We start from the raw sequence: 21,871 nt of genomic DNA on the forward strand, positions 1-21,871 counted from the left end.
GCTTGGGATTCTCTCTCTCCCTCTCTCTCTCTGCCCCACCCCCCCTTCTCAAAATAAATAAATGAACTTAAAAAATTTAAAAAATTTTGGGAGAATTGACACCTTAAACATATTGAGTTTTACTTTCCACGAACGTAGGATTCTTATTTATTTATGTAGCTTTAATGTATCAATGGTTCATAGTTTTCAGTGGAGAAATAGCATAAGTGATTTGCTTGTTTTCCCTTATATAGTTGAGGTTTAAATTTTTAGTAAAATTTTCAATTATGTATTGCTAATAGGTAGAAAGCAATTATTTTTCTATTGACCTTCAATCTATTGAACTTACTAGTTTCACTTCTTTTTCATTCTTTCCTGTTTCCTACACACACAATTTTATTAATGGTGAGTAAAAAAAAATTTTACTTATTCCATTTTCTTTTCTTTTCTCTTCTCTTCGTTGTTTTTTTTTTTGTTTGTTTTTGTTTCTTGTTTTGTTTTTACCTTCTCACAGGGTCTAGAGTCTCCAGAACAATGCTGAGGGGAAATGATGATAATAAACATCTGCCTCATTCCTAACCTCGGAGATAAGCATTTAAAATTTCCATATTGAATATGACGTTAACTGTGGTTTTCCTGTAGCTAATGTCTATCAATTTAAGAAACTTGCTTTCCCTTATAATTTCCCTGAGAAGTTTTATTTATATTTTTCATGACTGGGTGTTGATTTTTGTCAAGTGTGTTTATGGCTCTACTAAAACGAATGCATGTTTTCTTTGTCCTTTGATGTCTGTATGAGATTCATTATTTTCCTCGGTTTATTGAATGTTAATCCCTTCTTGTATCTCGGGAATAAATTACACTGGAGCATAATATATTATCCTTTTTATGTATTGTTGGGTTCTGATTGCCAATATTTTGTTTACAATTGCTGCATTTATATGCATAAGCAATGTTAACCTATGATTTTGTTACCTTGCAATGTCCTTTTTCAGATTTTTGTATCAAAATCGTGCTGGTCCCTTCAAATGAGTTTGGAGGTATTCCTGGGATTTTGCTGATGGCCAAATAACTCCCTCGTTTAACTCTATGTAGGCTGGAAGTTGGCCTAGGATGTTTCCATCCAATCTTTTCTCCTCTGTCCTTCACTCAGAATCATACTTGCATCTTGATTGGATAGCTCTTGGGCCTCCTGGGCTCCCTCCACGTTTTCTCTCCCAGTCTGTTTGCCCTGGCAACTTCCCTGCATATTTAATTTGGTCTTGGTGTTTGCTTCTCGGAAAACCCAGGCCAACACACTATTTTTATAATACGCTTCTAGTTTAGGCTGCACAGAATTTTTGCCATGCAAAAAATTTCACCACATCATCTACCTGTAGCTACTAACAGAATCAGTATAGAAAGCAGGTTTCCCCACATCTCAGCGGGCACTCCGGCGGGGAGGCTGGCGGGAGGCCCTGCTGATCAGCACAAAGGGGCTGAGACTGGCGTAACCGAGCGTTAGAAACAGTTTCGTATTTAACGCTGTGTGGTCATGGGTCAAGAAGGAGCCGATGCAGAAGGAGAAAATGAAGTCTGCCCAATAAAAGAGAAGGAAGCAGGCCATGAGGAGGAGGGCACTCCGCGTAGCTCTCGTCTCTGGGCTGGAATTTCGCTGGAATCCGGAGCTCCGCAGGTGGAGCACACTCTGGCGATGCTTGCACAGACGGAAAGCCATGTACCCGCTGCTCCAGCCCATGAGGCTCTGGGAGATGATGTCCCGCAGCGCCATGAGAGTCAGGAAGAGCCACCTGACGATCAGCCCCGAGGGCAGCATGTGGCAATAGGGGTGGGAGCCAGACGGTGTGATCCCGGACCCGTTCGTGCTCTGGGAGGCTGTGATGTAGGAAAGCAAGTTGGAGCTTATCAGGGAATTCACGATCCAGAAGAGGAGGAGAGAGGGGAGCACTTGCCGCGCGTCGTGGGGCTTGAGCTTTCTCCACGAGGAGGTCCTGGGGCTGATGGCGATGGCCTGGACCACGCTGAGGAGACAGGTGGTGCACATGGACAGGCCACGGGCCACTCTCCCCAGATAAAACACAGTTTTGCAACTGGCACTATCTAGAAAGTTACTGACATGAAAAGCTGCTGTTACATCGAAAATGCCTCTGGCACAAAGTGTCATGGTATTGCTAAAAGCCAGGTGGACGAGGAGAAGGTCTGTGGACTTTTTCTTAGGACCCATGACAAAAACGTACACATGGCTCGCAAACAAAAAGAAGCTTCCCCGCACAGCCAGGTCCAGTAAGAGAAAGCAAGATTGTTCCCCGGATGCAGTCAATCCAGTTTATCTTCCACCTCATGGACAGTACAGGAAAAACCTTTTGAGGAAGACAAACAAGTGAGGACGGCGAAGACAAATATGTTTTACGGCCATGGCCTCTCTCCGGTTGACTGAAGGGGACAGAGAAGCGGAAATACCGCAGTGCGTGCATGGTCCTGCCTATGCGTTCTGCTCAATCCACGCTTTCTCTGCCCTTTACGCTTCTGCAGCAGCATTTGATTTGTAGAAGGGATGACTGTAAAGTCTGCATGTCCCACATCACACACGGTCCACCCGATTCCCTAACTTTACCTTCTGAACGCTCCACCTGTCCGTGCGCCTGCGACAGTGTTCCCCAACCCGCGGTCAATTCCTGCTTTGTGACGCTGCCTTTCACCGTCCCTCACGTCCGATATCCAGCCAGCTTCACGTTGTAGGGCGCATCGTGGGTCCTCCCCACCCCCTCTGGTAGCCTGTGCCTTCGTGACTCTACTGCTATGAGCCCTGGCTGGAAACAGTTGACCTTGTCTGGAGAATTGCCTCTGGCAAGAGAAAGCAACCTCTACCAGGAGGATACACACTGCCCCCACCCCTGTCCGGGCCTTATTCAGAGAACCTAGGCCGGTTACCGCCTGCGGGAAGGAGCTCGGCCACCTCCACATGTGGGGTGCTCCGTTAGGCAGATTCATTCCGTGGTCTCGTAGGCTGGACGTGGCTGATATGTTCTGATAACTAAGACCACATCTGGAACTTGTTTTCACCGGTTCACCCCTCCTTTATCTTCACTTCCTCCAACCTCCCACCCCCACCCCCGCAATAAACCCTGTGAACAGAATTAAACTTTCAGAATCTGCTTTGAGGAGATCCAGTTATGGCTAATGTCGTACTGATTATGTTTCTTTTTTTTTTTTTAATTTTTTAAATTTAAATTCCAATTAGTTAACCTAAGTGTAGTCTTGGCTTCAGGAATAGAACCCGGTGATTCATCTCTTACGTATGACACCCAGGGCTCATCCCAACAAGGGCCCTCCTCAATGCCCATCCCCCAGTTAGCCCATCCCCCCACTCACCCTGCTCCAGCAACCCTCAGTTTGTTCTCTGTATTTAAGAGTCTCTTATGGTTTGCCTCCCCCTCTGTTTGAATCTTATTTTTCCTTCCCTTCCCCTATGTTCATCTGTTGAGTTTCTCAAATTCCACATATGAGTGAAATCACATGGAATCTGTCTTTCTCTGACTGACTTATTTTGCTTAGCATAATACCCTCCAGGTACATCCACGTTGTTGCAAAAAGCAAGATTTAAATCTTTTTCATTGCTGAGGAGTATTCCATTGTGTGTGTGTGTGTGTGTGTGTGTGTGTGTGTGTGTGTGTATGTGTTTATATACACACCACATCTTCTTTACCCACTCATCAATAGATGGACATTTGGGCTCTTTCCATAATTTAGCTATTGTTGATAGCGCTGTTGTAAACATTGGGGTGCATGTGCCCCCTTTGAACCAGCATTTGTGTATCCTTTGGATAAATACCTAATAGTGCAATTACTGAGTTGTAGGGTAATTTTATGTTTAACTTTTTGGGGAACCTCCATACTGTTTTCCAGAGTGGCTGCATCAGCTTGCATTCCCACCAACAGTGCAAGAGTGTTCTCCCCTTTCTCCACATCCTTGCCAACATCTGTTGTTTCCCGAGTTGTTAATTTTAGTGATTCTGACTGGCTTGAGGTAATATCTCATTGTGGTTTTGATTTGTATTTCCCTGATGATGAGTGTTGTTGAGCATCTTTTCATGTGTCTGCTGGCCCTCTGGATGTCTTTTTTGGAAAAGTGTCTATTCATGTTTTTGTACACTTCTTCACTGGATTATTTGGTTTTTAGGTGTTGAGCTGGGTAAATTCTTTACAGATTTTGGATACTAACGCTTTATCTGATATGTCGTTTGCAAATATCTTCTCCCATTCCGTCCGTTGCCTTTTAGTTTTTGTTGATTGCTTCCTTCCTTGTGCAGAAGCTTTTTATCTTGACGAAGTCCTAATTGTTCACTTTTGCTTTTATTTCCCTTGCCTCAGCGACACATCCAGTAAGAAGTTGCTTGGCCGGGCCAAAGACATTGCCGCCTGTTTTCTCCTGCAGGATTTTGATGGTTTCTTGTATCACATTTAGGTATTTTATCCATTTTGAATTTACTTTTGTGTAACGTAACATTTGTCTAACCTGACCATTTTCTCCGTCAGAAGTGCTACCCTGATATCTCATACTGTGGTTAGTATATTTTCCTAGCTCCTGACTCTTCCCTAAAAATAGGATTTTCCCTATTCATTTTGTGCCAGTTGAGATTTCAAATCAGAAGTCTGTTTCTTTGAATCTCTATCTTACAGTCCCTTGATGGCTTTGCATTTAGTCCAAGCTCAATTGCCTTCTCTTGATCTGTGCAAAGCTACCTGCTTGACATCCTTGCTTTCGGATCCATCTTGTAGGAAAGTGCTAGCGTACATTTAACTCCTGCAAACAAACTGAATCTTGGCACTTATCTGACCCACAGGAATATGCACAAAGTCCCTGTGCCTCACCTGCTACCACCCTTCTTATCTCTCACTCCTGTCTATTCATCAGAAACCAGCTGCTATGGACTGAATGTTTGCGTCCCCCACAATTCAACCTAAGAATGTGATGTGATGTGATGTGATGTGATGTGATGTGTTATTAGGAAGGGTGGGGGGACTTGGGAGTTGATTAGGTTTAGATGAGGTCATAACAATGGACAGGATTAATGCCCTTGTACCAGCATTCTTTACATTTGTAAAATTATGAAGATATTTCAAAATTTCTAGAAGAATATCTTTTTTAAATTAAATTAAATATTAAACAATTTAAGTCAACATATCTAAATATCTTTTCGTTTTTCTGTAAAAGAAGCCCAAAGTAGATAAAACTGTATTTAGTAATTACTGTTGGAATATTTTGTCTTGTTTGGAAACGATCTAGCTTTCTAATGGATTTCACTTAATTTACCATTTAACCTAATCCAGCAAAATTTTAAAGTTTTAGGTTACCAAAAAGACTTAGAAAAATCAAGTGGACATAAATGTTACTGGAAGGCTTATTTATAACAATGTATCTTCCATTTACTTGCTTTTAAAAGTTATATGTAGATTACGTGCAAAAACCTCACTAAACATTAGGCAAAATCAGCCATTATCTTAAGCTATCACATTCTGTTTGTGGTTCACAGGTCTCCTAGGAGACATGAACTTACTTGGCTAGTAAACTCAGAATAAATTTTTTACATTTAATGTCAACAATTCTAAAGACACGTCTGTTTTAAAGAAACCATCAGCCTTAAACTAGCTTTTTTAAATGGTAGTTTATTTTTTATTTTCATTTCTTGAGGTAGAGAGAGAGAACAAGCAGGAGAGTGGGGCAGAGGGAAAGAGAGAATCCGGAGCAGGCTCCACATTGCATGGAGCCTGACTCAGAGCTCGATCTTGAGACCGTGAGATCGTGACCTGAGCCGAAATCAAGAGTCGGACGCTTAACGGACTAGGCCACCCAGGTGCCCCTAAACTAGCTTTTATATCAAGTATTTTATTAGATCACGTGAACTTGCATAGCATTTGGGTTAGTTTCTACCTTTCTGAGTTTTAGAATGCCCAATTTTTATGAGCACCTGACTTTAAATCAACTAAATAGAGCTCTTTTACAAATCAATTTTAGCAATACCATTCGGGGATAGAAAAATATCTCACATAGACAACAACGGTCCTACCGTCATTGGATTGCTTAATATTGAAAGGAAAAAGAGGCATCTGCCTGAGTTGAGATCAAAGAATAAAGAACAGTAGGAAACAAAACTAGAATTACCTTCATTATTCCAACCATAAGATTTACAATGTTAAGGTATCAGTGTTTTCAAGATTTATTTCCTTTATAAGCCTGAGACCCAAGGGCTGTGCCAGGCTCAGCGGTGGGAAATGATAAAAGCAGCATCCCGGAGACTGCATTTAAACCCTGGGTGTGCACCCCAATCTGGCTGTGTCTAGCTCTATGATTTGGGGAGCCCGGGTTTTCTCTCTCTTATATAGTACTTGCTAAATGGTTCAGTAATTGGCGACTCGCCGCTATAACAAATATAACACTGTAGCAAATAAATAGGATGAAACCATGGATATGTTGAAGCGTTTGGTCAGGACCTGGGACACGTTCGTCAGGCGCATCTCGGTTCACGTTAGTGACTTGGTCTTGCTTCCAGGCGCTGCTCCCCTTTCCCTCACTCTTTGTGACCATCCCCACTCTGCTCCCCTGATCTCTCCTTTCCAGGCCGGCCCGTCCATTTCTACCTCCCACCTGACGGACCTGCCCAGTCTCCCGGAGACTGGGGCCTGGATCCCCCGGCGGCCTACCCGGCCTCGTTGATCCGGGACGCACACTCGTGCCCGGACTCACACCCGCTAGCTTTGCGGTCCGCCGCTCCCACCTTCAAACCCTGGTTCCTCCGCTCTCCCTCTACATGTTCCGTGAGCTCCCTAGGGCCCCACGACCCCCATCTGTAAAATGGGACCGATGCTTTGTATCGGACTGGTCTGTTGGGAGGACTGAGTGAGCGTCACTGCCTGGAAACGACTAAAGAGCAATTCCCTAAAAGACACCCATTAGGGTCATGCGCGCTTTCCTTCCACCCTTTGTGTCAGTGTCTCAGCAATTCTAAGAGTCTACTGTGTTAGGTTTTGAAGCTACTGTGCTGTTTAAAAGAAAAATGCAGAATACATGTGACAACACTTGGAATTCTAAATCTTAGTAGAGCAGGCAAGCGTGCCCAGTGCCGAAAAGGCAGAACTAACGGGCACAGAGCCCCTCTGCCGGGAGGGGACGTGCACACAAGCTGAGAGAAAACCCCAGAGAGAGTCAGTGCGTGCGCGCACACCCGGGTGAGCCGCCCTGGGCGTCCATCTGACGCCCCCCCCCCCACCCCGGGAGGAAGGGGCAGCTTCGGGCACAGCGTGGACCCCCGGGCTCACCTCCTGTGCAGCACAGAGAAGCCGCGTCTCCCGAAGGGCTGGGAGGCGGCCAGCTGTCCTCCCCCTGGGTCTCGGCCGCTCCTGCCGCACAACCGACCCAGCAGAGAGGCTCCGACTCTCCTCTCCTCTCGAGCCTGTCCGGCCCCGCCCTGCCCCCCAAGGGCCTGTGTCCGAAGCCAAGGCCGGCGCCCACCCGTGGCCGCCAGGGGTACCCACCTCGTCAGCTGCACGCGGCCCTGCTCGGGGAGAGGGTGTTCTGGCCGCAGCGCCAGCCGGGCCCTGTTATACCTCCCCGGGTCCCCGTGCCCCTGGCTCAGGCGCTGAGATCACGATGTCAGTGTCAAGGGCTCCTTGTGCACCAGGTGGGTCCCCGGGGCCCACTTCTCCCCTCTCCCTGATGCTCTGTAATTTGCGGAGCCGGGAACCGTCCTCATGCAATTAGAGTGAACGCACTGCAGGCTGAGCGCTGGTGCAGCTGGGGCCCTGGTGGGGGGGCTCGGGGTCCCCGGACCTCATTAGGGCCTCCTGCCACCCCCACCCATATCCCACTGGTCTCCACAGCTCAGGAACAGACACCTGAGAATCACAAGTGCTCACTTCGTGAATAGTTTAAACTGCACCCACACTGATAACAGAAGATCACTGAGGGGTAGGGTCAGAATCCCCACTGCCCCCCCCCACCTCGTGATAGACGGGGTCCAGAAGGGAGCAGGAGGGGGACTCCTGGGGTGCTGGCTTCCTGATCTGGGGGCTGGTCGTGGGCTCTGAGTCAGTCCATACAGCTCACTGAGGTGCTCCCTTCTGAGTGGGTTCATTTCTTTTGCAAGTTTGCCTCCAAATGGTGTCGGTGGCCCAGAAGGTCAGGTCCTGCGGTCATGGTCCAGACCCGGGTCTGAGTGGGATGAGCGTACCCCCCACCCAGAGTTGTTCGGGTCCCTAGTGCCACTTACAGAGATGGCTCCTTTCTAGCTGGTCCATTCAAGCAGGGGAGGGAAGCTGATGTGACATTCACCCCCGCCTCGTGGCACAGACGGGCTTACATAGTCCTTCTCCGCAGGACCTGGCCGTGAAGGAAGGCCCGGGACTGACAGGTGCTGGCTGGGCCCCGGAGTGAGCTGGGTTCCCGTCAGCTGGGTGAGGTGGGGGTTAGTGGAAGGAGGGGAGAGGTGAGGGCGCAGAGGACACTGGGGGTTTTCCATCCCTTTGGGGAGGACAACCCTGGGAGCACCTCCCGTCCTGCTGGGCGCTGCTGATGACACACGCTTTGCTCGCTTACGTTGCTTTTCATCTCACTTACACGGCTTTTATTCAGTCCTTCGGGTCCCTTAGTGTAACCTTTGTGCTCCCTCCAAAGTGGGGTGCGCGTGAGTGTCTGAATATCTTCTCGCAGACCGTGTCTGCTGTTCGCAGAGCTCCCGTCGGCACAAGGATGCAGACGGGAGGCACTCTTTGGAGAAAACGCCAGATTGCTGCAATTTTCGCTCAGCGCCTGTAAAGAGAGGCACATGGTAATGAATTATACATCAGAGTACTTTATATAAGTTATTTGACCTTCATGAAAATGGGAGAAATAAGTTGGATGCTGAGGCTGGAGGGCTTAAGTAACTCCCAGAGGGCAGCCAGTAGGACTCCTACCCAGATCTCTCATAACTCATGCTCGTCCAAAAGCCCCCTAAGTAGGGCGCCTGGGTGGCTCAGTCAGTTGAGCGTCCGACTTCGGCTCAGGTCGTGATCTCACAGTTTGTGAGTTGGAGCCCCTCGTGGCTCTGTGCTGACAGCTTGAGCCTGGAGCCTGCTTCCGATTCTGTGTCTCCCTCTCTCTCGGCCCCTCCCCTGCCCATGCTCTGTCTCTTTCTCTCTGTCTCTCAAAAAATAAATATTAAAAAAAAATTTTTTTAAAGCCCCCTAAGTAAGGAAAACAGCAAGCTACAGACTGGTAAACCGTATCTACAACCAACTATGCTGAATCAGTATTCAGAATATATATGAAGCCTTGCTAAAATAAACAGGAAAAAGACAAAAGAAAAAAATGGGGGCGGGGAGGAAGAGCCATTCTGCAGAAGAGTAAAAACCTGAATGGAATATATAAAGATGAGGACACACTCGGGCTCAGTAGTTTTATGGCAATGTAAATTAAAACCACACACAAAAATAATATTTTTCTCAAATTTAAAGGGACCGAAGACCAAGTGTTAGTGAGCATGTGGGACACTGGGGATTTAGGGCTGGTGGCTTGCTGATTGGAACATGTGTGGAAATAGTTCGGGATTATTCCTTTTTTAATGTTCATTTATTTTTGACAGAGAGAGGGACAGAGCATGAGCGGGGGAGGGTCAGAGAGAGAGGGAGACACAGAATGTGAAGCAGGCTCCAGGCTCTGAACTGTCAGCACAGAGCCCGACGTAGGGCTCGAACTCACGAACCATGAGATCATGGCCTGAGCCGAAGTCGGACGCTTAACCGACTGAGCCACCCAGGCACCCCTGAAATTATTAACCAGGAAGTGTGAATAACTCATGGCCTATGACTCAGCTGTTAAACGACCACTGCCATATCTCACTGTTACCAGATACCTTACTACTCTACGACGTATACCTTAGAATACTAGTTTTTGAAGTGTGGTCCTGACGTGGGGTTCAGAGATCTGAGCATCACTTGGGAACTGGTTAGAGATGAAAATTCTACGGCCCGTCCCAGACCTACTGAGTCCGAAACTCTTGGGAGTGTTTCCCAATGATTTGTGTTTTAACAGGCCGTCCAGGGAGCGCTGAGGCACTTGGTACTTTGAGAGCCACTTCTGTAGGGTGCGTCTGGCACGTTTGTGCAGGACACAAGGCAGTTAGTAGAGTTGCTTTTAGGGCAAATGAATAACAACCAACAAGAACTAGAAATAAATCTAAGCCAGTAAGAGAATGAATAAAGACGTCGTGATACATTCGTACAACTGAATATTTGACAGCACGGGGTATAACGAATTGCGCCTACAACCACAAGACGAACAAGCGGGAGAAAGTTAGGTAAGTTAAGGTACAATTTTAATAGAGTTTCAAACAAGGGAAACTCCATGTGTATTGTTTTGGGATCCATGCATATGTAACAAATGAAAATAAGCAGGGAAATATTATGTCTTACCTTTTGATATTTATTTCTAACCTAACTATATTTTTCAGAAAATACAGTTTTAACTATACTGTTAAAATATTTTTTGAGACCTTAGGGCCCCGTAATGTTTTGCACACCTTCTTTTTTTTATGTTTATTTAGTTTTGAGAGAGAGAGAGAGAGAGAGAGAGAGAGAGGCAGGGAGTGGATGGGGAAGGGCAGAGAGACAGGGAGACACAGAATCCGAAGCAGGCTCCAGGCTGTGAGCTGTCAGCACAGAGCCCAACGTGGGGCTTGAACTCGCGGACCTCGAGATCATGACCTGAGCGAAAGTCGGATGCCCAACTGACTGAGCCATCAAGGCGCCCCTACACCATCTTAATAATACACATTCTCTTTAATTTTAGGATGTAAGAGTCTAAATATGTTTTAAATTATTATGTTGTTCTAAATGTTTACTAATTTCTGGTCTTATTTACCTATCAATAAGTGAAAAAGGTATGTTGAAATTTTATAGTGGTGAATATGTAAATTTCTCCCTGTGGTTCTATCACTTCTGTTTTCTATATTTTAAGATTATTTTAATAACTATATACAGTTGGGAATTCTTTTATTATATGATTTGGAACTTTTATCACTATATGGAAACCCTCTATGGTCAGCAGGAATGCTCTCTTGCCTTCATTGTTTTGTGTCGTGTTAATATAGGTCCTCTTACATTCTTACTATTTTCATTAGTCAAGGTATCTTCTTCCACAATTTTACTCTTAACCTGATCTGTCATTATGTGTTGGATAGGCCTCTTAAAGAGGGAAAAGGGCAGTATTTGATATCTAATTTCCCCTAATGCAATAGTCATAGGCAGCAAAGAATAACGTCTTGATCTACGGCCTCTGGAATTACTTTTCCTGAGTTTGATGTCGGCTTCCGCCAGCGGCCAGCTCTGAGACCTTGGGAAGGTGATTTACTGACTCGTTGCTTTCTCAAGAATAAGTCAATGAGAGCAAATTAAATTGTTGAATGTTTGTGAAACATATAAATGTTTGATGTTTCGGAGAGTAAAATCTCTCCCAGACCGAGAGAATCAAAGTCAGCTCATGCTGAAAAAAGAGAAGAGCACTCATCAGGCTTTGAGGACGCATGTAGGCAAATCAGGCTGCAAAGTGTACAGGCAGGACCATTTCTTCCAAGGTCACAGAGCAGCTGAACAACACTGTAAATGCCCCCTCTTGAAATCCCTACTGCTTTCATACCAATGAGGCCCCAAACCAGTTTTTTAATTTTTTTTTTAATGTTTATTTATCTTAGAGAGAGAGAGAGAGAGGCAGAGCGTGAGTGGGGGAGGAGCAGAGAGAGAGGGAGACGCGGCATCCGAAGCAGGCTCCAGGCTCTGAGCGGTCAGCACAGAGCCCCACGTGGGGCTCGAACTCACGAACAGTGAGATCACGGCCTGAGCGGAAGTCAGCCGCCTAACCGAGGGAGCCACCCAGGCGCCCCACCCCAAAGCACTTTTGATATATCTGTTTGTTACTGGGGATCCCCCATTGCTAACCCACCTTAGATACATGACTGCACCCAATTCTTACCTACTGCTGGCTTCTCCGAATTACTAATCCCATCTCAGAAACAGGAACTGATCCTGCTTCCCCAAGCCCCTGCTCGGACTCCTTTAGCCGAAACCCAAACCTGCCCAGAGATCCTTCCCATATGAGAGACCATTCCATGGTTGGGCGTTAACATGTTGTTATGGTACGCAGTGATCTACTTGGATTTCTTTGATTTGTACTCTTCCCGTATTTGTGTTTATCATTCCTTCTGCTCTGTCTTTTCTTCTTTCATTTCCCCTGTTATTCTACTCTTCTTTTCCTCCACCCACCCACGTGGTATACATTTTGTTCAGTTTTTTTTTTTGCGTGCTTATTACTGAAATGTCATCCCGCATGGTTGACTTTACAGAGCCTGAAGTCACGGTACTCCGTAAGGTTCTCTAAGCATTACAACACTTTGAAACACTGGAAATCTAATTGCTTCTTTCTGCGAAACTATTCCTATCCAGTACTTTAATTCCCATCTTTTCAGTCAAAAAGGAGACATTATTTATCTGATTCACCATCATCTTATACTGGCAATATTTGCTTATGTTTATCTATTTAACGGTTTCTTTTCCTTTTTTTTTTTTTTACTTACACTTTAGCTCTCCTAGGTTTTTTTTTTTTAATAATTCCTCAAGTATGAGCTTGAAGATTCCTTAATAAATCTTTCTTAGTGGCAGTATCGCCCTATTTTGCTTCATCTCACATTATATTTATTTGATCCTTATATGTGAGAGACACATTTACTTTGTATAACCCTGCCAGTTGACAGCATTTTTTTCCCCCAACAGTGTCAAAATATATCTTCTCACTTCAGACTTTTGAGAAATCTATGCCAATCTGCACATCCTTTCCTCAGAAATCTTTTTTTCTGGCTGCTTTAAAAATCTTTTCACTTCTGTGCTATGAATTGCCCTACAATGTGTCTGATGCGATCACTTTCTGTTTAACTCGCTAAGAATCTGTATTTGTGGGCTCCTAACTTCTCTAACTTCTGAAAAATGATCAGTCATCTCCCTTCCCCCTCCCTTAAGTCAGTGGTGTTTAGCCAGAATTCTCCGCCCCCACGGAGAGGTACTCAATTTTTTCTGGTTATCTTCAAGTGCACAGGAGGTAGATGTGCTAATAAATGCCTGCTTGTTTCCTCTTGTTTGTCTTGTTTTCTTTTGTTTGTCTGGACGTCTTCCACGACAGACGTCTTAGCTTGGATCTCAGAGAGGTGGAAGGAAACTCACCTCCCCACTAAAACACAGTGTGCCTAGGCGGAGCGTGGTGACTCCTGTCCTCTCCGGATCATGCTTGTGACGCGCGCAGAAAACAGAATCTCCATCCCAGCCACCCTTTGTTAGATCCCTGTGCATAAAGGACACCGCGAGAAAGAAAGGAAAGAGACTTCTATGTGTCCAGGAGCCGGTCCCCATTCTGATTCACAGCCTTGGAACGTAGGGGAGGCGAGGAGGGGGCCAGAAAAATGGGAAAGGCTGGATACAGAAGCCTGGCTGTTGTTCATTTTCCCGCGGCACAACCTTCCTATTAATACAATTAAGCCTCATTAAGACTGAGAACATTTCTGAGCCACACACTTGTAATTGTGGAGGGAGACGCACAGCTATACTTCAGGGACCGAGATTCCGCCGAGGGATTTCTCCGCCCGAGCGGGCTGACAACTTTGGAAATTGAGGCCTCGGTCAGGCTGTAGGTTTGCCAAGAGCTCCTCAAACCCAGAGGGTACAAATATGGCTTCGCGGGTTCACCTGCCAGAAGGACCGACCTAGAACTTGACCGCACAGCGGGTGCGGGTGAGCACAGCCGACCGGTTCCTCCAGTTCGCCCTGCGCCCTACAGAGTCCGCCTCGGAGGCAGGGACGTCGCTTCTCTCTGCGACCAAGTGAGGGAGCTCCCGAGAGGGCTCCGGGAGCCTGACCGCCCTGACCCGTCAGACCTTTCCCAGGTACGTTCCGGGGCCAGAAAGCGGGTGGGGCCGCCTTCCGCAAAGGTGCCTCCAGACGCTTTTGAGTTCGGGGTCTGGTACCACAGGACACTCCGCGGTGGGCCCCCACATCGGGCTCCCGCTCTCTTTTAGCCAGAAAGCAAGCAGGTGTGAGGGTAGTTCGGGTTTCCAGGAACAACTCTTTCTTCGGCCTCCACGCTCACCCGTGTTACGACTCTGTCCGCCCCGTCAGCGTTTACAACATCTGTACCCGCGTCTGGTGCATCTGTGTTCGGCAGCTGAGCCGGCCTTGTCTCGGCCAGCGTGCTGCTAATCCCCAAGAGCATGCGTTTCACTGCGAGCTTGTCTTCCCGCCTGCACCCTGCGGCCTCCCCATCTATCATACGTTCTACCGCAGGTGTATGTCAGCTTCGCCCCTGGGCTTGCGGGGACACCTCTTAACAGCCACCAGGGTGGCCGTTGCAGTGGCTGTTGGCGAAGTCCCACCTCTTCGTTGCCAGGTTGCCGGGTCATGACGTGGGGGCCCGAGGCAATCTCCTGCAATTGGACCCTAGAGGTCTGTAGCCGAAAGCGCTGATCTCATCTGTTAGTTGAGAACACCAGCCGACAGGGATGCGCCTCCTTGGTTCAGCGGGTAGGTGTTAGGTCCAGAAGGGGCTCTACGCACCTGTCTGAAGGGAAAAGGTGTCTGGGAAAATCGTTTCCTTAGACATTTCCCAAAACGAATCTGGGGGGACACCGTCCCTCCCTCCTCTGCCAGGGTTCGGTCGGAAACGAAGAGAAGCGGCTGATTGGGTGACACAGACACCGGTCCCAACTCTGATTCAGAGCTTTGAAATTTGGGGAAGATGAAAAGAAGGCTGCAAACTTGGGAGACTCTGGGTCGAGAGAAGCAAAACCAAACGGGAACCTATTTGATGAGGACACGGCGGGGCACTGAGCTGTGCTGAGTGCAGTCACTGTAACAGATTCCAGGGCTTGGACTAAACAGTGAATCTGTTCTGACTCCAGAAGGTTGGCTCAGGTGCTGTTCCTGCCATCAGGCGGGCCGTTTATTTCACGAGGTGCGAGGCAGTTGGGATCCTGCCACGCTTTCTCCGACAACGTGGCGCAGGCCTCGGTCTGCCCACGTGTCCGTGGGGGGGAGGACGCGGGGGCCCAAAGGCCACGACCGAGGTCCCCGGGTCGTGACGCCTCCTGGTGCCAAACCCGGACACAAGCCTAAGTTCATGCAGCTCGTGCCGCCAGACGCCTTCCGGGCCACGGTCGTCCGAGCCCTTAAGGACTGGGAGCGTAGGGAGCGGGGTGAAGGCCTGCGGGCCGCCTTTCCAAGCACACAGGGCCCGTGCAAGCCCCGCGGTTCAGTCAGACCTCCTGGTTTATGTTGTCTGGGGAAGCTGTCAGCAGTGTTCTAGCCACTTCTGGGTGAAAAGGGAGGTGGGAGAGGTTGGGGGCGAGAGCATGCATTTTCACCCAGGCGCGAAGGGGGCCGGCGGTCTGGGACTGACAGCAGGCGCCTCAGTTCCCTTGTCAACCGGGGCGGGAGGACAGCCGCGGGACAGCTGACCGCTCAATTCCCTGCAAACACGGATTCCCCCAGGGCTCTTGAGCGAGTGTGACCGGCGCCATCACCCTTCGTGGCTGTGCTTCCTTTTTCCTACCCAAGCGGCCCCAGCCCACTTGGCTACCCTGCCCACCCCTGGGAGTCCCTACTTCCTAACCGCCCCTGTCTCAGGACAGCACCCAGTTCCTCGTTAGCTGGCTTCTCCTAACCGCCCCCTCCCGGGCGCCAGTAACACGCCCTGAAGGGACCCAGGCCTCCCCTGGGGTCTCCTCCGTGTCCTCAGCGGGACTCAGACCTCCTGTGCAGACCCCTGCCCCCCTGCCGGGCAGCATTCCAAGGTCCCCCCACCCCCCCACCCCCCGGGCCCTGCCCAGACTGCATCAGGTCCCATCAGAGCTCGTCCAGCCCACGGACCATGTCTGCACGTCTCTGGCTGATCCGGCTTTAAAAGTTGGGGTCCCATCTCCAAAGGCTACGCCGTCTGATTTGGTGTTGAAACTAGGAAAACCCGGTGAAAACTTGCAAGCAGTGAAGTCACAGACTCAGTTTGGGTTTTCAAAGACAACTCTGGAAGTATTCAGGGCTGTGTATCAGAGGTATAAAGATTGGCATCGGGAGGCACACCAGGAAATTGTTATCCTCGTCAGAATGAGATTCGTCATGCCTGCTGAACCTCAGGGGTTCAGATGAGACAGGCTGAATGTGGGAGCTAGAGAAGACACTGATGCAACGGGAGGTTTTCAGGCTCTCGTGTGGGGACGTGGGGCGGTGAGCAAGACCCAGATTTCCTGGGGGTGGCTGATGGTGATGTCACGCGAAGAACTGGAAAGCACAGGGGGACGTCCGGTTGGGGCAAATTTTAGTTCCGCTCAGCACACGCTGGGATCGAACGTATCGGGGACACATAAACTCTGGAGCACGTAGTTTGTCTTCGCCGGTGTGGAGCCAGACAACAAAATCCGGATTGCCACTTCAGATTCTGTATTCTGATTCTCAGGATCGCATCCGAAGCCACATAGAATGACCCGCCGAGAGCACTCATGGGGAAAGGAAGAGAGTTCTTTGGACAGAAATCTGCTCTGTCACATACACCGTGACTGTCTTCTGTGCACCGGAGGAGCCCTTTGATGTGCATTTTTCTTCGCAGATCCACCTGGGCCCACAGCTTTCTTCGAAAGCCTCTTGCTGGATTCAAATTTCTCTGCCCTTGAAGCAAAAACATGGTTTTGAACACTATCCGGGCAACCATTTTTCTCTTTCTCACCGGACCCGGCATCGTGGGGAACATCTCTGTGTTTGTCAAGTATACGTGCGCTTTCTTTTCGGGCACTGCGACGAAATCTGTACACCTTCTTAGCATCCACTTGGTTTTTACAAATACCGTGATACTTTTGTCCAAGGTAACGCTGAAAACAATAGCGATGTTTGGTGTGAGAAACGTCCTGGGCGACACGGGCTGTAAAGCGTTTGTGTTTCTGGAGAGGGTGGCCCGGGGCCTTTCGATCTCCACCAGCAGCTTCCTCGCCGTGGTCCAGGCCACCACCATCAGCCCCAGAGCCCCCGTGCCCGCCGGCTTCAAGCCAGCATCCGCAAGGCACATCCTTCCCTTCTGCCTCTTCTTCTGGGTCCTCAACTCCTTGGTCAGCATGAACTTACTCTACTACGTCAGAAACACGAGCAGCCTAAACAGGTCACAAGCTAGCCACGGAAATAGCTGCTCTTACGTCCTCCCAAGAAGCCAGATCATGAAGTGGACGTTTCCCATCCTCATGGCCCTGCGGGATTTCTTGTTTCTGAGTCTCATGGGCTGGGCCAGCACCTATCTGGTGCTTCTTCTCCACAAGCACCACAGACACGTCCTCTACCTTCAGAAATCCAAGATCCTCCACCAGACCCCCCCCGCCGAGAGAAGAGCCGCTCACAGTGTTCTCCTTCTGATGCTTTGTTTTCTTTTATTTTATTGGACAGATTGTATTCTTTCTCTGGGCTTAAATTTCTCCTTAGAGAATGCTTCTTTCGTATTAAATATTCAAGAATTTCTAACTCTTGGCTATGCAATTCTCAGCCCATTTGTGCTGATTCACAGAGACCAACGTCAGGGTGGACGTTGGCACTCTAAATAAAGCTGGGACAACTCTGTTTTTTCACTGATGCCTTCAGTAGGTAGGGTCATTTGAAATAACCATTAGTCTTCCTGTGCTGTGTTTAAAGATAAAACGGAACATCGCTTCTGGGCCTTTTGGCTAAGATCAAGCGTAAAAATACAACGGACGTGGGGAACTTGAACGTATAACAGATATATTAAAGACATAATGGAAGTTATTCTATTCGCATACAAGAAACCGGAACCTTCGGTCCTGAGCTGACACAGAAGCCTGTACGACAGGGACTGAATCATTTTCTCATTTTCCATCTTGTCACCCTCAAGAAGTCACTTCAAGTCTTATGTTGGCAGGGCACCTGCGTGGCTCAGTCAGTTAAGCGTCTGACTATTCGGCTTGGGTCATGATCTAGCGGGTCATGGGTTCGAGCCCCACGTCGGGCTCTGTGCTGTCAGCACGGAGCCTGTTTGGGACTCTCTCTCTCCCTCTCTCCCTCCCCTGCTCTCTTTCTGTCTCAAAATGAATAAATAAACATTACCAAAAAATTCTCATGTTTGTTAGATGGCTCTTTCACCACGACCACTCCAGGAGTAAGAACCGAGCAAAGAAAGCAATTTGGCAAATTTAATCATAATTACCAGGTAATGTACCCTTTGTCCCAATAATTTCTCTTTAGCATCTGATCCTATAAATATAATTGTCTGCGTGAGGATTACACTAAGAAAAATAGACATCCCAGAGCTGTTTTTAAAAAAACAACTTAAATATGCAACCAAAGATTCTATGTTTCTAGTCAGTTGAAAGCATTCATACATCCATAAATATCCATCCTTCCAAAGGGATGGAATTTTATGAAATTCATGAAAAAGTGAGCAAGTGCTAAATGTGCTGATAGAGTTTGACATCTATGGTAGATTTTAATCAATAAAAGAAAAGCAATTTCAGGGCAATAGCATTCACATGGGAGTAAAATGTATTTAATTTGGTGTTACACACACGAAATATCTCTGGAAGAATAAAAAGTAAACTATAAGAGTGGTTACCTGTTTTGAGAGAAAGCAGGTAAGTGGAGGCATAGTATGAAGAGTTTCATTTTATATGTTTCTGTGCTCTCTGATTTGCTACTCGTGGGAATGTATCTTTTTACAGGAATAAAGAAACTAAGTTTGAAAACAATTTGCGGTTTTAGTCCTAGACATCATTTGTTAGCGGCCTGGTGCCCTCACGACGCAATCCGTCTCTTTATTACCAAAGGGCACAAAGTAATCTGGCTTTCCATTAATTAATTTATTTAAAAAAATTTTTTTAATGTTTATTTATTTCTGAAGGAGAGAGGGACAGAGCATGAGGGGGGGAGAGGCAGAGAGAGGGAGACACACACACACACACACACACACACACAGAATCTGAAGCAGGCTCCAGGCTCCGAGCTGTCAGCACAGAGCCCGACGCGGGGCTCGAACCCACGAGCCGTGAGATGGTGACCTGAGCCGAAGTAGGACGCTCGACCAACCGAGCCCCCCAGGCGCCCCTGGCATTCCACGAACTCAGATGAAGAACTTAGTTCTTGATTTCTCAAACTGGAATTAAATATACATATCTGGGTACAATGCGTAGGTCTGGCAATAAGATTTCCGATGAAGCCACTTTGAAAAATATCTGGTATTTTTTATTTCTCATATATGTGTAGAGTGCAAAATCTTCGAATTGATATAAACAGGCTCTCACTCCATGTTAAAGACTTCTGTTTACCATATTTCAATATTGTTTACGTATGCATGTGGTTATTTTATTCCCATACTAAATAATGGCGATTGCCTATGCCTACTTCTTTGGGGCTTCATTACACCACGTCCACACAGCTTCAATAACTTACTTCTGTTATTATGTTACACTGCAATTTTTTTTTTTTGAGCTTACGTTCCTGACAGTATTGTGAGTGCTGGAAGGCTTCTGTGCGGAGCACTTGCTAAACTTCCATGCTTCCCAGATCTGTGTAGAACAGAGGAAGCTTAGAGCCTTGACCAGCTCTCCAAGGACAAGCGTGTGGGCCACGACGGATGACACGGCGTGGCAGTGAGAGACGAGCCGGGGTCCCCGCTCAGAGAGGTGTCTGTGATGCCCGGTCGCCTCTGGTGCATTCGGCCTGAGCCCCAGAACCTCTTTCGTCCGTTCCCTCCCTGTCTTTCCTTGGATCCCGTCCATTGTGACTTGGCCACCACTTCCCGCTCCCTCGGCGATGCCCCTAGCACTTCCAGTGGCTGGTTTTGTGGACGTAAGCCCCAGGCCAGCCTCTGAGACTGGCCAGACAGGAGCACTTTGCTCAACTAGCCAGAGCCAGCCAACCCTCGGCCTTCCAGAAGTATGCACACCAGAGAATGAGTGGGTGAGCCAAAATGGTACGTCCCACAGGACGGGCAAGTGCGTAAGATAAAGTTCTCTTCCACTTGCTCTCTGGGACAAGCATTAAGAGAACTCAGAGGATAAGAATCACTTGTATGAGGTTGAGGGATGAAGGACGAAAACCAAGGGGAAACAGGAAAGGAAGGTCGCAGTCGGCAGGTGCCGCCACCTCTGGGTGGAAAAACCCACGGCTTCACGGCGACACGGTCACAGCGCACCCGGATGCTATGTTCACTCACAGTGCTACCGTGCAGTGGAGTACCTTAATTTGAGAGGAAAGACTTTTCTTCGGATCGGTTTTCCAGAGACGACTGGATTCTCTGAAGCCTAGTGTTTCATCAGAGAGTCCTAAGATCAGATTTCCTTTCCCATTGATGCATTTTCTTCTTCTCTTTGCTGTAAAGAACCAAAGGCTCTCAATGTAGTCACAGACAGGCCAATGAAGGTTTAGGTGGTAACTTACCAGGGGACGTGGAAGAGATATTGGCGAGTTTGTTTCCTGATGATAGAATAGTTGCCCGTAAGACAAATTGGAAGGAGCAGACAGAGAGGAGGCTACGGGCAAGGCTAGACGATAGAGGGGACTTTTGAAGATCTGAGATAAGCCTGCAAATATTTTTACATTATTATTTCCAATCATCGATGTGTTTTTAAATGGCTATAATCAAATGTCTTTAAAAAAAGAAGAAGAAGAAGAAGAATTATTACTTCAGGGGGCTTGGGTGGCTCAGTACATTAAGCATCAGACTCTTGATTTCGGCTGAGGGCGTGATCTCACGGTTGGCGAGTTCAAGCCCCGAGTCAGGCTCTGCACTGACAGCAGAGAGCCTGTTTGGGGTTCTCTCCCTCTCTCTCCCCCTCCCATGTTCTCTCTCTCTCTCTCTCAAAAAAAAAAAATTAAACATAAAAAGATTTTGGAAAATTCTTGAAGATAATAGTTTTTAAACAGAAGGCAATGTAATTGTAAAAACGAGTTGAAATTTGAGGGGGAAACATTTTCCTAAATGGATACACCTCAAACGTCTATCTAGAACCTATATTCTATCGTTCTCTAAACATAAAATACTAAAATAATACTAGATTTCCATTGTATTGAGAATCTGGCTTACTCAAGTATGAGCACTAACACTGTAAAATGAAACAAATTTGGAAACTGGTCCATTTGGAAATTGGTCAATGGCCAAAAAAGATTCATAAGGTTCAAGCCTTTGACCAATCAATTCTCCTAATTATGAATGGGCTAAAAACAAGAGCTCTTCAAGGAATATGGCTAAATATCAAGAGAATATATTAGACAGGGTGAAAATGAAGAATAATGTCCGCTCTAAAGAATTAAGGTCACAAATGCAGGAATACTCCCTTAAAGAAGAAAGGGGTAAGTGGCAGAATTTATACAGTAAGGGTAAAGACAACCTTCTCCAGGGGAAGCTCAAGAACAGCGGGCAGATTGCTTTCTTTTCAGGCTTATTTATTTAAGTAATCTCTACACCAACGTGGGGCTTGAACCCACGACCCCAAGGCCTGCAGCCCCCTGCTCTGCCACTGAGCCAACCAGGCACTCCTCGGACTGGCACTCGAAGGGAGCTGGCCCCAAGCTGGAAACGCCAGAAGGAGACTCAAAAATAATCGTAAATCAAAAGCACGCAACCGACGAAGGTGGGACTTGAACCCACGCGTGCAGAGCACAATGGATTAGCAGTCCATCGCCTTAACCACTCGGCCACTTCGTCCCCACGCGCTGCCGTCTGGGGGGCTTTACCGCAGAGTTGATACTCAGGCGCTCCCGGCTGTCCTGGACGCAGGGGATCCAGGACGCGGCTCGGGGACGCCCGGGAGACCAGCTCCGGCTCCCACGCGAATGG

At 47.6% G+C, this 21,871-nt stretch overlaps 2 protein-coding genes and 1 non-coding gene across 3 annotated transcripts; 1 reads left to right on the top strand and 2 right to left on the bottom strand.

Annotated features, from left to right (window-relative positions):
* Nucleotides 1-1,399: 1,399 nt before the first annotated feature.
* LOC125165620 (putative vomeronasal receptor-like protein 4) lies at nt 1,400-2,321 on the bottom strand. Its single transcript, XM_047858699.1, is given in 2 exon segments — nt 1,400-2,236; nt 2,238-2,321. Coding segments are annotated over 2 exon segments (921 nt in total).
* A 14,348-nt stretch (nt 2,322-16,669) lies between these two features.
* On the top strand, nt 16,670-17,655 carry LOC125165622 (putative vomeronasal receptor-like protein 4). Its single transcript, XM_047858719.1, is given in 2 exon segments — nt 16,670-17,600; nt 17,602-17,655. Coding segments are annotated over 2 exon segments (930 nt in total). The 5' UTR covers nt 16,670-16,724.
* Nucleotides 17,656-21,657: 4,002 nt separating this feature from the next.
* On the bottom strand, nt 21,658-21,739 carry TRNAS-GCU (transfer RNA serine (anticodon GCU)). Its single transcript has one exon. It is a non-coding gene; the product is annotated as a tRNA-Ser (tRNA).
* Between the last annotated feature and the right edge of the window lie 132 nt (nt 21,740-21,871).

Source organism: Prionailurus viverrinus, chromosome B2, assembly GCF_022837055.1.
Source record: "Prionailurus viverrinus isolate Anna chromosome B2, UM_Priviv_1.0, whole genome shotgun sequence".
In the NCBI taxonomy this organism is placed as follows: Eukaryota; Metazoa; Chordata; class Mammalia; order Carnivora; family Felidae; genus Prionailurus; species Prionailurus viverrinus.